The 15,834-nt window shown below is 40.1% G+C and overlaps 1 protein-coding gene across 1 annotated transcript in view; it reads right to left on the bottom strand.

The window, feature by feature from the left end:
- KATNAL2 (katanin catalytic subunit A1 like 2) overlaps positions 1-15,069 on the bottom strand; it is a 66,516-nt gene extending 51,447 nt beyond the window's left edge. The window contains exon 1 of the mRNA XM_046025420.1: positions 14,989-15,069. Coding sequence (XP_045881376.1) covers positions 14,989-15,039 — 51 coding nt within the window. The 5' untranslated portion in view covers positions 15,040-15,069. The remainder of the gene's footprint in view (positions 1-14,988) is intronic.
- Positions 15,070-15,834: the final 765 nt, after the last annotated feature.

Here is a 15,834-nt window from a genome sequence, read left to right as displayed (position 1 = left end):
GTTCCAAGTGTGCCCAGCTCCACAAAATGATCCCCCTGTGCCAACCGTGCATCCGGGGACTTAAAAACAGCATCCATCTTGGAAGCGGGAGGATGTCACCCATTCTGTTCTTGAGCCCATCCACTTGGGAGACTTTATGCCAATCGGCTCTATCGCATAAATATACAATCATGTCCTAGTTGGAGAAACATACATTATGGAAAATTCATTGTCACTGAAACTTTAAGAAAGTCCAGAAGACCATGGGGCATGGTAGGAGATGTACGTGTGGCTTTGGGACGCCCAAGAGCAGCAGCTACGGAGTACCGACAACGAATATCCAATCTGCACCTGCCAATAAGGGCTGACCCTTTTCAACTGTGTGACCTGGCCCCCTTCTCATGTCTGAAGGAGCCAGGAGAAGTTTAACTAGGAGGAGCAGATCAAGCCAGCATCATCCCTCCAGGAAGCAGCCACGCTCCCTGCCGCAGGGACGGAGCGACCGTCTGAACCTCTTCTTGGGGAAGCCATGCTCTGACAGCCCGAGCTCCAGCAGGGCCAAGAGGCACGGTGGTCAGCAGCAGGAAACCCACCAACAAACTGCCCGGATGATGGCCAAGACAATGAAAGATTCCAAGAAGAGATTCTCCCACCGGTAAACTGAGGACTTGCCCTGGACATGGAATTTGGGGGGAGGAAAACACAGGCAGTGGGGATTAGGGGATAGGACTTCTGAAGGAGACCAGAATCTTTTGCTTTGTGGAGACTTTTGGACTCTGACTCCTGGACTTTTCCAGTGTTGCCCCTGTGAGCCTCTGTGCCACAGCCTCCCTGCCTGGAGAATACTTCAGAATGCTGAAGATGGGAAGCCTGGGTTTCACCGGGGATTTTAAGATTGATTATGCTTTTGTCAAGTCGCCTCTCAGTAAACAAAAAGACATCGTTTTGGTTAATAAATAGTATCCCCAGATTGTACTTAAAGAAATAAAACTACTTAGCATGATTTTGTTTTGTTTTCTAATCTCAGAGTAAATAAGGCCTTCTTAGACACAAACCCCAGAAAGCACTAATGAAAAAGACTGATAAATTTAGCTACATAAAAACTTTGGAAATAAAAAACAAGGTCAAAGGACAATAATCCGGGGAAGATATTTATAATTTTATTAATGTTCAAAAGGACAAATTCCTTTATATATAATGAGTACCCACAAATCAACAGGAAAAAATGCCAACAATTTATTACAAAAATGGGCAAAACAGGGGAGAAGATAGGTCACTGAAAAAGAAACACAAATGAGTCTTAAATATATGACAGGATGCTCAATCTTATAAAAATGCAAATGAAAGACATAATGTGATACAAATTTTTATGTATCAGATGAATAAAGTTCAAAAGAACAGCCAGCTGTGTTGGCGCAAATTACCACGCGTTACCAGAAGATGCAGAAATTGATACAACTTTTACTGAAGTTACCAGGTAAAATGTTTACTGTATATGCTCTTCAGTACAGCCATATCAGTTTTAGGACAAGAGACTGAATATATCAATAGCTAGTGGTCAGACCCACATAAGTTCAGGAAGCCAAACCGTAACCACTGCGGCAACCATCCCAGAAAACCAAACCGCTAACTCTACAGCAAGCCGTCCAGGAACTGGAATCACAGCCTCTGTGGTAACTGGCCCAGAATGGTCAGGATTTGGTCAACAACTGTCAGTCTCCCGATTTTTTGCCCCCAGCTTCCAGATGAGGATCAAGCAAAGAAAGCCAAATACGGTCTCCAAATCAGTCACATAAGGTACCCTGCTTCTCGTTAGCCTGCATTCAGCTGTCCCAGGTCAACAGCCTCTCGTCAGAAAATAGCTGAAGCTTTCCCTTTTTTCACTGCCAAGCTTTCTCACTCCTTTGCCTGCCTTTGATTCTCTGCCAAATGCAAGTGATGGTACCTGACTCGCTTGTTCCAGCACATTCTCCATAAAGGGCTCCTGCTCTCATTTGGATGGTTTTCATTTATTTCCACAAGAATTTTATTCTACAGATGCATGTATATCAAATATGCACACATAAAAACTCTTAAATATAGCAGTTTCACTTACAGGATTTTACCCTACATATATACCTGTGTGGCAGGTGTGTGTGTGTGTGTGTGTGTGTGTGTGTGTGTTCATTAATACACAGACGTGATCAAGGCATTTGAAGCCACTTTTTCCCAAGTTCATTTACCTGCCTCTAAGAGGTTAAGATGCTGAGTAGTATGTTTGACAACCCCAAGGTGCTATAGGTACAAAAGTTGGAACCCAGGACCCAGCCTAATAGTGGACCAGGGTCCTCTATGGTTAAAAACCTATGAAGGACTCAGTCCCAGGAATAAGGACAGAGGAGAAGTTAAATTGCCCAAGATCAGTCTCTCATTCTCTAGGTGGCCCAGAAAAATCTCAGTTCCTGAGACTGGATTAAGATGTTCCTAGATTGAGGGGCACTTGGATGGCTCAGTTGGTTAAGCGTCTGACTCTTGATCTCAGCTCAGGTCTCAGTCTCAATATTGTGAGTTCAAGCCCCATATTGGGCATCACTGAATGTGGAGCCTATATTAAAAACAAAACAAGACATGTTCCTGGATTACTAGTACCTCCCCCACAGGCACAATAATGCCTCTTATCTCCACTTCTATTCAACATTTTGTTAGAGATCTTAACCAGTAAGATTAAACAAGAAAAACAAATGGCAAAGAATTGAAAGAATTAACTCTGTCTTTCTTCATGGGTAATAAGATTGCATCGATAAAGAAGTCAAAAGAATCCACAAATAATTCCTAGAATAAATGAATTTAGCAATGTTGCTCAAATAAAATCAATATACGAAAATTAATTGTATTTCTACACATCAATAACATAAGATGAAGTTTAAAAAAAAAGAAACCATTTACAGTGACGTAAAAAACATTTACAATAGTATCAAGGACTGAAAGTATATCTAACAGAAGATGGGCAAAATCTCTATGCAGAAACCTTTTTGATTCCTACTGAAAAGAATTAAGAAAGTTGGAATCAAAGGGATAGGCATTTATCAGAAGACTCATTGTTTTTTGTCAGTTCTCCTCAACTTTATCTTCAGGTTCAATTCCATCCCAATCAAAATCCAACCATCTTTGTGGAATTTGACATGTTGATTCTAAAATACATAACTATGTGTTGCCAGTAATAGTAACCACTTGACCAAAAAGAATGAGTAGAAGTCTTTGCTTTAATAGATACCAAGATTGTGCCACTACAGTTATTAAGACAGAGTGGTATTAGTGTAGGAAGTAGATAACTAGACCAGTGGAACTGATTTGAGGGCCCAGAAACAATTCTGCATATACATGGACAAAGAAGAGTGTGGGGAAGAACATCTTTTCAGTAAATGCTTCTGGAAAAATTATATGCCTCCCTCATCCTTTACACACAGATGTGTGTGTGTGTGCGCACACACACACACACAAATCAGTTTTGCATGAATTACAGACCTAAATGTGAACACAGTAAGATTTTTAGAAGATGATATAAGAGAATATTTTCATGATTTTGGAATAGGGAAAGATTTTCTTAGGAGACCCAAAACCCACTAACTGTAGAAGACAACATGAATAAAATGACCTTTTTTCAAAATATGAATTTGTGTTCATAAAAGTGACCAGGTTGGTATGCTGCAAATATCAGCACTTAAGAGAATTAATATACTAATGTATAGTGAGTTCCTCCCAAAACAATTAAAAAGACACACTCATCCAATAGAAAAACAGACAAGAGAAATAGGTACTTTGCAAAATGAGATATCCAAATGGCTAAGAAACTAACGAAAAGGTACTTGACCTCACGTGTACTCAAGGAAACATAAAATAAAGGATAAATAATTGAGGACAAATATTGCTTAGATGTAGAGCAATGGGAATTATCATGCATTGTAGGGGCAATATAAATGGATATAACCATGTGGGAAATTATTGGGCATTACCTACCAAAGTTGGACTTATGGCTATTCTATGTTTCAGCAATTCCTCTCCTCAGGTTCCAGTTTACCTGTTAGCTGCCTTCCCTACTAAAATATAGTCACCATGAAGATAGAGGCAGTGGTTTTTTTCGCTACCATAGCCCCAGAACATAATATCTGACTCAGGCTGTCCATAAATATCTGTGAAGACACTTACAAGACATGTAATAAAGTAAAGAGGGAAATACAGAAGGAAGGAAATGATCTCTTCTGTGAAAAGAACAAAATATAGAAATAAATATGCACTTAAGACGTACAAATATATTCCCAAATAGTTTATAAGAAACGACAGATGATAGTTTCTTGCAGGGTGAGAAAGCAGAAATGGGTAGGGGGTGGAGTGTAGGGAAGAAGGCATTTACTTTTCACTGTACACCTTTCTGGTAAATACTGTGTGAATTTTCATACCACTTTTGAAATCACCTTTATTAAGGTATCATTTACATATGGTACAGTGCACCCAGTTTAACCGTACAGTCCCATGAATGTGTGTACATACCTAATCAACACTCCAATCCAGATTTAGAACATTTCTGTCACCCAAACACATTCCTTCTGCCCCTATGGTTGTTGGCAGAACTCAGTTCCTTATAAGCTGGAGGACTGTGGGCCTTAGTTTCTTGTTGGTTGTTGGCTGGAAGCTTCCTTCCTTTCCTTGCCCCATGGGTGTCTCCAGAGGGCCATCTTGCTTTGTCACAGCCAACAAGAGTGTGTCTGTCCTGCTTGGAAGTTTTTTAGTTTCTTGGATCTGCAGGAGACTTTTAGCCATGATTTCTTCATATTTTGTTTCTCCTCTTCATCTCAGCTCCGGGATATGAATTGCACGTCTGTTTGACGCCTTGATATTGTCCTTCGTGTCACTGAGGCTTTGTCCATTTTTTTTCTTCAAAGTCCATGTGCTGCAATTTGGTTTCCAGGGAGTCTTTCTGATTAAAATACTGTCTTTTTCAACTCTGTGAACTGTGTTTGATTTATTTATTTTTGTGTATCTTCTGGTTTTTTCCTCTTTAGAATTGTTTTCCTTAAATCCCCCTTAAACATTTTTTTAAAAGATTTTATTTATTTATTTGACAGAGAGAGATCACAAGTAGACAGAGAGGTAGGCAGAGAGAGAGAGAGAGAGGGAAGCAGGCTCGCCACTGAGCAGAGAGCCCGATGCGGGACTCGATCCCAGGACCCTGAGATCATGACCTGAGCCGAAGGCAGCAGCTTAACCCACTGAGCCACCCAGGCGCCCCCCCCTTAAACATATTTATTACAGCTATTTTAAAAGTCTTTGTCTGCCCATTCTGTCTTCTTCACTATTTCTGAATCTATTTCAGTTGACTGAGTTTTGTCCTGGTTTTGTTTGTTTTTCCTATTTCTTATAACCACTAGTAGTTTTTTTTTTTTAATTGGATGCCAGTTTTTGTGAATGTCTGGATTTTCTTGTCTTTTAAGTGTTAAGTTTTATTTTGGCAGGTACTTATTTGCAGGTAAGTCTGATCCTATCAAGCTGTGCTTTTAAGCTTTGTTAGGAAAGAGAGATCTAAAGAAGCTTTCCTCTAGGACTTGTTCAGCTTACTTCTAATGCACAGCCTTCCTGGAACCTCCACAAAGTGCTCTGCTCTTCCACAACATTTCTCCACTCAGGCTACTTGGCATTAAAATATCTCTCAGTGTCACAAGGAGGTTATATGAACACCACTAGCTGTTCAGCTTATCATTCCCTGATGATTGGGTTTTCCCCAGCTTTGTACTTTTTCACTCTGTAGATGCACAGCTTAGTATTCAGCCCCAAAGTCAGAAATATGGAGCAATTTGTTTGCAAATCTCCCTCCCCTCTGGTCCCCTTTCCTCCCACCGTTAACCATCTAAGTCTTCCCAAACTATACCCTGTCTCATCTCTGCTCGTCATAGATACTCCCTTGGGTGCCAGAACCCAGTTACTGCTTCTAAGCAGAAGCCCTTCTCTCATGAGCACACTGTCCACTGGCTGAAAATAGATTATTCATATACGTGGGCCAGGTTTCTAGCTGTGTGTAGTAGGAAGGCTAGTCTGGCACCTGTTACTCAATCACAGTGGAAAGCAGAAGGTTATATTAAATTTTTTTAATGCACACGAGATTTATCTGGGTGATGGGGTGCCTGGGTAGCTCAGTCAGTTGAGTGCCCAACTCTTGGTTTCAGCCAGGGTTATAATCTCGGGGTCTTGGAATCAAGTCCCGCCTCGGGTTCCCACTCAGTGGGGAGTCTGCCTGAGGTTCTCTCCCTCTCCCTTTGCCCCTCTCCCTGCTCACACATCTGCACGCGTGCTCCCTCTCTCTCTCTCTCAAATAAAGAAATAAACTCCTTAAAAAAAAAGATTTATCTGGGTTGTGATATACTTTTTACATCGAAAAATAAAACCTAATAAATGTTATTTTTCCAAAAGAAGGTATTTTAAACCAAACCATCAAATACACAAATTCATATCTGTACACTTTCACATTCTCTTTTAGCGGTTAAAAAGGAAATAAAACACAAAAACAGGTCTCCAAGAGTAGCAGTGTGACATTAGCTAAGTGTTCCAAGTTGTCTGATCAGTCTCCCTTCCTTGGTCCACGTCCAGGAAGAATGTGGTCCTATAGCAGCCACAGCATTTTAGAAGATACCCACAAGGGGGGCGCCTGGGAGGCTCAGTAGGTTAAAGTCTCTGCCTTCGGCTCAGGTCATGATCCCAGGGTCCTGGGATCGAGCCCCGCGTCCAGCTCTCTGCTCAGCAGGGAGCCTGCTTCCTCCTCTCTTTCTGCCTGCCTCTCTGCCTACTTGTGATTTCTGTTTCTCAAATAAATAAATTTTTAAAATCTTTAAAAAAAAAAAAAAAGAAGAAGAAGAAGATACCCACAAGGCTGCTGCAGTGGTCAGTAGTGAAGTGGTTAATCTTCCTTATGTAAAAGCAGAGAAGAGCACTTAAAACATAAAGTTACTTAAAATTCAGCTTTGCTTTATGGTGATTTAGAGTTTGTTTAATTAGTATTTAGAACTGCACATTGTTTATAGCTATTGGTATTTCAATAGATGCTTAAATGTTTGAACATTTAAAGTTTAATAAGCCTCAGTTCTTTGAAGAAAAACATTGATGTAATTAAATTTTCAATTACTCTTTTTTTAGGGGCCCATGCAATTAATAAAAGCTAAGGCATTTAACAACACTCATTTAAAAACCTAGTCAACCACCTCATTAATTAGCTAACACTTATAGCAGATATTTTTTAATAATAAAAGTCTCACAAAGGCAGAGTCATAACTTGTGAACAGTATATATAATGACATGAGGAATAAAATTAACTTTATTCCAGGATTATTCTATGTGTATATATGAATGTGTGGATCAATTATGGCTTTCCAAAACGCATTCTTGTGCATTGATACCAATTACTGTTTATTTGTTTTGAATTGTGTGGTCAAATTAAAAACACTGAAGCAATTGCTCCTCAGAGCTTCCTTGCCCTTAGCACATTTTAGAAAATCTTAAATTCAAGTTGAAAATAAGAAAGGCGCAGAGGTCTACAAATGGGAAAAAGTTTTATTCTAATTAAAAGCTACATTTATTTTGGTTTTTTGTTTTTGTTCAAGATTTCCCTCTCCTTTATTTAATTTTTAAAAAATTTTTATTTAAATTTAGTTTCGTTAACTGTATTTTCATATGCTGTATTATTCATTTCAGAGGTAGAATTTAGTGATTTATCACTTGCATATAACACCCAGTGCTCTCTGCATCATGTGCCCTCCTTAATACCCATCACCCAATTATCCCACCCCCCACCTCCTTCCCCTCCAGCAATCCTCAGTTTGTTTCTTATAGATAAGAGGCTCCTATGGTTTGTGTCCCTCTCTGTTTTTATCTTTTTATTTTTCCTTCACTTCCCCCATGTTCACCTGTATTTGTTTCTTAAATTCCACATATGAGTGAAATCATATTGTATTTGTCTTTCTCTGATTGTTTCCACTTAGCATAATACCCTCTAGTTCCATCCATTTCATTGCAAATGGCAATATTTTATTCTTTTTGATGGCTGAGTAATATTCTATCATTCATATATATATATATATAGATTCATATATATATATAGAATATTACTCAGCCATCAAAAAGAATAAAATATTGCCATTTGCAATGAAATGGATGGAACTAGAGGGTATTATGCTAAGTATGCTAAGAGGGTATTATGCTATATATATATATATATATATACCAGAATAAAGAATACCAGAAGAATAAAATATTGCCATTTGCAATGAAATGGATGGAACTAGAGGGTATTATGCTAAGTATGCTAAGAGGGTATTATGCTATATATATATATATATATATATACCACACCTTCTTTATCCACTTATCTGTTGATGGACATCTGGGCTCTTTTCATAGTTTGGCTACCGTCGACATTGCTGCTATAAACATTGGGATGCAGGTGCTCCTTTGAATCACTATGTTTATATCCTTTGGATAAATACCCAGTAGTGCAACTGCTGGGTCATAGTGTAACTCTATTTTTAACTTTTTGAGGAACCTCCATACTATTTCCAGAGTGGCTCCACCAGTTTACATTTCCACCCACAGTGTAAGGGGGTTTCTTGGCATCCTTGCCATCTGTCATTTCTGGAGTTATAATTTTAGCCATTTTGACTGGTGTGAGGTAGTATCTCATTGTGGTTTTGGTTTGTATTTCCCTGTGCAGAGTAATGTTGAGCATTTTTTCATGTGTCTGTTGGCCATTTGGATGTCTTCTTTAGAGAAATGTCTGTTCATGTTTTCTGCCCATTTCTTGACTGGATTATTTGTTTGGGGGTGTTGAGTTTGGTAAGTTCTTTATAGATTTTAGATACTAGCCTTTTATCTGATATGTCATTTGCAAATATCTTCTCCCATCCTGTAGATTGTCTTTTAGTATTGTCAACTGTTTCCTTTGTTGTGCAAAAGCTTTTTATCTTGATGAAGTCCCAATAGTTCATTTTGCTTTTGTTTCCCTTGCCTTTGGAGATGTGTCTAGCAAGAAGTTGCTGTGGCCAAGATCTCAGAGATTGCTGCCTGTGTTCTCCTCTGGGATTTTGATGGATTCCTGTCTCCCATTTAGGTCTTTTATCTGTTTTGAGTCTATTTTTGTGTATGGTATAAGGAAATGGTCCAGTTCCATTCTTCTGCATGTGGCTGTCCAATTTTCCCAACGCCATTTGTTGAAGAGACTGTCTCTTTTCCGTTGGATATTCTTTCCTGCTTTGTCAAAGATTAGTTGAGGGTCCATTTCCGGGCTCTCTATTCTGTTCCATTGATCTATGTGTCTGTTTTTGTGCCAGTTCCATATTGCCTTGATGATTACAGCTTTGTAATATAGCTTGAAGTCTAGAATTGTGATGCCACCAGCTTTGTCTCTGCCCTCCCAACATTCCTTTAACTATTTGGGGTCTTTTGTGGTTCCATATAAATTTTAGGATTGATTGTTCCAGCTTTTGAAAAATGTTGATGGTATTTTGACAAGGATTGCATTGAATGTGTAGATTGCTTTGAGTAGCATAGATATTTTAACAATATTTGTACTTCCAATCCATGAGTATGGAGTGTTTTTCCATTTCTTTGTGTCTTTCTCAATTTCTTTCATAAGTGTTCTGTAGTTTTCAGAGTACAGATCCTTTACCTCTTCGGTTAGCTTTATTCCTAGGTGTCTTATGGGTTTTGATGCAATTGTAAATGGGATTGATTCCTTGATTTCTCTCTCTTCTGCTTCATTGTTATATTATATATATATTGTATATAAAGGAACTAACCACTGCATTGATTTTATATTCTGTCACTTTGCTGAATTCCTGTATGAGTAAGCAATTTTGGGGTGGAGTATTTTGGGTTTCCAATATAAAGTATCATGTCACCTGCAAAGAGTGAAAGTTTGACTTTTTCTTTGCTGCCTTGGATGCATTTTATTTCTTTTTGTTGTCTGATTGTTGAGGCTAGGACTTCCAGTACTATGTTGAATAACAGTGGTGGGAGTGGACATCCCTATTGTGTTCTTGACCTTAGGAGAACAGTTCTCAGTTTTTCTCCATTGAAGATGGTATTCACTGTTGGTTTTTCATACATGGCTTTTATGATATTGAGGTACGTTCCCTCTATCCCTACACTACAGAGAGCTTTTATCAAGAAAGGATGTTGTATTTTGTCAAATGCTTTCTCTCCATCTATTGAGAGGATCATATAGCTCTTGTCCTTTCTTTTATTATGTGGTGTATCACACTGACTTGCAGATGTTGAACCACCCTTGCAGCCCTGGAATAAATCTCACTTGGTTTTGGGGAATAATCCTTTTAATGTACTGTTGGATTCTATTATCTAGTATTTTGGTGAGAATTTTTGCATCCATATTCATCAGCGATCTCCTTTTTGATGGGGTCTTTGTCTGGTTTTGGGAGCAAGGTAATGCTGGCCTCACAGAAAGGGTTTGGAAGTTTTTCTTCCATTTCTATTTTTGGAAACAGCTTCAGAAGAATAAGTATTAATTCTTCTTTAAATGTTTGGTAGAATCCCTCTGGGAGGCCATCTGGACGTGGACTCTTGTTTGTTGGGAGATATTTTTTATTAGTGCTCCAATTTCTTTGCTGGTTATGGGTGTGTTCAGGTTTTTTATTTCTTTTTGTTTCAGTTTTGGTCATTTATATGTTTCTAGGAATGCATCCATTTTCTTCCAGATTGCCTATTTTGTTGGCATATAATTACTCATAATATTCTCTTATAAATGTTTGTATGTCTTTGGTGTTGGCTATGGTGGGAGGTATGTTCCCTCTATCCCTATACTACAGAGAGCTTTTATCAAGAAAGGATGTTGTATTTTGTCAAATGCTTTCTCTCCATCTATTGAGAGGATCATATAGCTCTTCAAAAGAAAAGAGAAATAATAAAGATTGTTGCACAAATCAATGATACAGAAATAAAAAAAACAATAGAATAGATCAACAAAACTAGGAGCTTGTTATTTGAAAGAATTAATAAGCTTGAAAACCTCTTGCCCTTTAGTTTTGTCGATTGTTTCCTTTGCTGTGCAGAAGCTTTTTATTTTGATGAAGTCCCAATAGTTCATTTTTGCTTTTGTTTCCCTTGCCTCCAGAAATGTGTCTAGTAAGAAGTTGCTACAGCTGAGGTCAAAGAGGATGCTGCCTGTACTCTCCTCTAGGATTTTGATGGTTTCCTAGCTCACATTTTTAATTTTTGAGTATGGTGTAAGGCAATGGTTCAGCTTCATTCTTCTGCAGGTGACTGTCCAGTTCTCTCAAAATCATTTGTTGAAGAGACTGTCTTTTTTCCATTGGATATTCTTTCCTGTTTTGTCAAATATTAGTTGACCATATAGTTGTGGTCCATTTCTGGGTTTTCTTTTCTGCTCCATTGATCTTTTCTGATACATTGGTCTGTTTTTATGCCAGTTCCATACTGTCTTGATGACAGCAGCTTTGTAATATAGCTTGAAATCCAGAATCGTGATGCCTCCAGCTTTGCTTTGCTTTTTCAGGACTGCTTTGGCTATTTAGGGTCTTTCGTGATTCCATATACATTTTAGGATTGTTCTATCTCTGTGAAAAATGTTGGTGGTATTTTGATAAAGATTGCATTAAATGTGAGCAACATTTATAGCAACACAAGCCTACCTCAAGAAGCAAGAAAAGTCTCAAAATCTTAAATACACAATCTATCCTTACACCTAAAGGAGCTAAAGACAGAAGAACAAACAAATTTTTTAAAAAAATCCAAGAGAAGGAGGGAAATAATAAAGATTAGAGCAGAAGTGGATGGGGGAAAATGACAACAACCCTAGAAGAGCAAGTGACAACAGACAAATAGGACAATAGAATTGACAGATGGAAAGCAACTGGATAAATGCCAGGTGAATTAAGAGAACAGAGAAAGACAGAAGCAAAAGACAACCAAAATCAAAAAAACCAACACCTATAGAGAAAGTATCACCTAAGTATGACAGCACCCTAGACAATTACAGGAACTGAGTGCACTGGGCACTTCTGGAGTCACCAGCACTTCTAAGGACAGAAATAATGAGGAGCAGGCTAAACTCAGTATATAAGAGATTCCCTTCCCCAACTCAGTCAGGTGACAATCCCTCTTCTACCCTGGCTGAAGGTTGGACGTTTACTCTGAGAAGAAATTCAACCATACAAACTTTGGAAAGGAAAAAATAATTAAGTATGCAATTACATAATTAAGGAAGGAGTAATTAAGTATAATCCGTGCACCAAACAGCAAAGAGAAATCCCCCACCCCACACACAGCTGTTTTCCCCTGTTTAACTCCACCGATGGTGGCAACCAAGATTATTGTGCCCTTATTCCTATAGGAGGGTGTAGAGGATTTCTCCTTGGAGAAATTAAAGATCTCAGAGCAATCGTATATGTATGGATATATAATTTGAAACAACAATAAAAATCCACCAAATAAAAAGGAAGTATTCTGGAAATTCTAATATAGTAGATGAGGTAGATGATCAAAATTCCTTGTGGACATGCAATCCTTCTTATATCCAGTTCACCAAATCACTACACCCACCTCTATCTTCTTCCTTCTGCAGACCCCTAATCAGCGCAACTCCTTGCACTTACACCCCCTGCAAAATCAAGCCATCAATGGGCATACCCAAATATGTCTCTCAGCACCATCTAAGGAATAAAACAAGAAGTAAAGCTGGATCTGCCTTCAAGTTACATGAATTCTGTTTGACAGACTGTGTCAAATGCAGGAATCTGTAACATAAATTAATCACAAATTAGGGGCACCTGAGTTTCTCAGTTGGTTAAGCAGCTGACTCTTGATCTCAGGTCCTGATCTGGGTTGTGAGTTAAAGCCCCATGTGGAGCCTACTTTAAAAAAAAATTAGGGGCACCTGGGTGGATCACTCAGTTGAGCATCCAACTCTTGATATCAGCTCAGGTCATGATCTCAGGGTTCTGGGATGGAGCCCCACATTGGGCTCCCTGTTCAGCAGGGAGCCTGTTTCAGGATTCTTTCTCTCTCCCCCTACTCCCCCCAAATGGATGAGTAAATCTTAAGAAATAAAAATAAATTAACCACAATTAAATACTAACTTGCATGGTACAGAGTATGTGGCATTCAGAGACATGTCAGATCAAAGAGAATGTGCCTGGGTCAGTGGGAGGCAAAGCAAAAAGTGGTGAAGACACCAGATACAGGAGCTGGGCTACACCATTACAGTGCTCTGTGGATCATGTCAAGGTTTGGGGGTTTTACTCTAAGTATAATAAAAAGCCAGTAAAGGATCCTAGTCAGGGAGTAACATAATTTGAAGAACACTGGATGAAGAATGGACTAGAGGGAGGCCAAAACCAATAGGAAGAATAGTTAGAAAGCTACTGTGGATAGCTAAGCGATTGTGGTGGACTGGATCAGGATCTCAGCTGTAGAGATATGGATGATTAAAGACCTATTAGAGAAGTAGAATCAATAAGATTTGCTGCTGTCTTCTTTAGGTAGAGAACAGAAGGGAGGGACTAGGAGGAAGGAAATAAGGATGACTCCCAGAATTCTGATTTGAGCACCTGGTGGATGGTGGTTTCACATTCGCAGGTGGAGGAAGATTGGGAAAGGTATAGGTTTCAGAAGGGCAACAAAAAGTTAGATATTGAGCAAATTCAGTTGCATATACTTGAGATACTCCCCTTGATTTGTCAAACAATCAATTGATTCATGGTCCTCTCCTTGATTCAGGGTCCACCATGTGGCCTTGGGACCCAGCAAAGAAATCCACTCTAGAGTCAGTGAGGGGTTAGTGGTTGTTGGCGTATAGATGGCATTGGAAATCATGAAAATATACGAGACTATTTAGGGCAATGGTTTTCAAACCTGGGTGTGTGTTTACAATGCACTTTTCAAGACCCCATCCCAGACTGTTTCTGACTCAGTAAGTCTTGGTGAGGTCCAGGAATCTGCTTTATTAAAAGCCAGTACAAAAAGGTTAGGATGCAGGTAATTTGGGCTAGATTAAAATAGGCTTGAAGACAATCCAGGAATGAGACACTAGCAACACCAACTCTTTCCAGAAGCTGGAGAGAAACAGAGAGAGGTTGGTAGGTAAAGGGGAATGTGAGACCAACCAGACGGTTATCTCTTTTTCTATATTATTAGTTTGTTTTTTAAGGTGGGAGACACTAGGGTAGTGGTTCACAACCTTGGCTACACATGTAAACACCTGCTGGGCTTTTTAAAAATGCTGACGCACAGAATCCACCCAAAATCATTAAATCAGAATCTCTAGAGGTGAGGGCTCAGATATCAGCATTTTCAAACTTTATTTATCCTCCCTCCTCCCCAAAGCATTGTTTTTATTTCCTCAGTGCCAGGCATTGGATATGCGCTCAATTCATGTGCATTGTTGTGTAAAGTACTGCTCACGAGTGAGCAGATGGTACAACCGAAACCACTGTATGTACTGTAAAGCCCATGTAATCTTCGTGTGAAAAGGATTATAGTCTAAGAACTGAAGCCCGAGAGGGGAATTAAATACGTAAATCCGCTCGGCCTTGGTAAGTGGAGAATCAGGATCAGAACCCAGGATCCCAACTCTCAGGTGAGAGCTGCCTGGCCTTTCAACAAACCTTATTTTAACCACTCCCCACACCTGCTCACCCATCAAGACAGCCGGTCTAATAAACACCACACCGTTTCCTAAGTCACAAACTGCGGTCCCTTTCATCAAATCCGTAGGCACTCCCAAACCCCGCTCTGTCCCAGACCCAGCCTATTCCCAACACAGCCTCACGCCCAGTCCTGGACCTGACCAGTGGGACCCAAGGTCCCTCCCAGCGCTGGCGCCACTCGGAGGCGGGGAGGGGAGGGGAAACTCGTCGCCATAGCAACCGCGGACACGCAAATGGGCCCTCAGTAACAGGAGACCAAAGCTCCTGGTACAATTTTTTTTTTTTTTTTTTTTTAACGTGCTTTCCTTACCGCTTCCCGTGCCTGGTGCGTGAATTTGAGGGTCTGGTAAGAAAGCTCCATCAGCTACCGTTTCAGGGCCTGAGAAGTGAAAAGGGCCAGTCATTAGCCTGACCAGTACTTCCAAAGAAAACTGCTCCGGGAAACCTGACGCTTAACCAGCCCGCCCCTTTCAGGATTGGCCAGAGCCTGGACAGGTCAGCCAATCGCTGGACAAAGCTGGATTCTTTCTCATGCCAATCAATATTAAAATAAGCACGTTTCTTCCGAGGCCTTTGCAGGGCACTGACCAATCAAGAGAGGGAGGGGGGATGATTGACAGGGTTTGGGGCGGGGTTTGAAGTTGTTCTGGTTCGCTTCATTTCTCTCTCTAAAATGCCAGGTTACCAAGTTTATGTATAGTACTATTTGTGCTTGATTCCGGCTGTTGTCCAGGCCTTTGTGACCCAGCGCCTACGTTCCCAAGACTACACTTTGACACCCCGTCTTTTCTAGGTCCCCATCTCTCCACCCCCGCCTTCCCTCCCCACCCCCCCACCCTCCCCACCTACCCCCCCCACCCCCCGCGTATTAAGATAAGGTTTGGAAGGAACGTTCTGCTTTACTTTGAAATGTCTGCAAGTGGTCCTTTTAGACTGGAAGAATCTGCTGTGGACTTTGGCTGTCAGAGGCTTTCTGGGATACAAGGTGTGCGTCAACCTTTCCCTTCTCCTCTAACTCCCTTCGCTCTGGACCTATGCTCTTTAAAAGCGGACAAACACGGACTTGACATTTTCCTCTGCTCCATTTTCTTCATGTGTTAACTACTTTGTGTCTTCAGTGTCTTTGCCTTCTGTCTCGCTTGCTGTTAATTCTATT

This window comes from Meles meles, chromosome 12, assembly GCF_922984935.1.
Source record: "Meles meles chromosome 12, mMelMel3.1 paternal haplotype, whole genome shotgun sequence".
In the NCBI taxonomy this organism is placed as follows: Eukaryota; Metazoa; Chordata; class Mammalia; order Carnivora; family Mustelidae; genus Meles; species Meles meles.
This window is presented reverse-complemented; position numbering and strand designations above follow the sequence as displayed.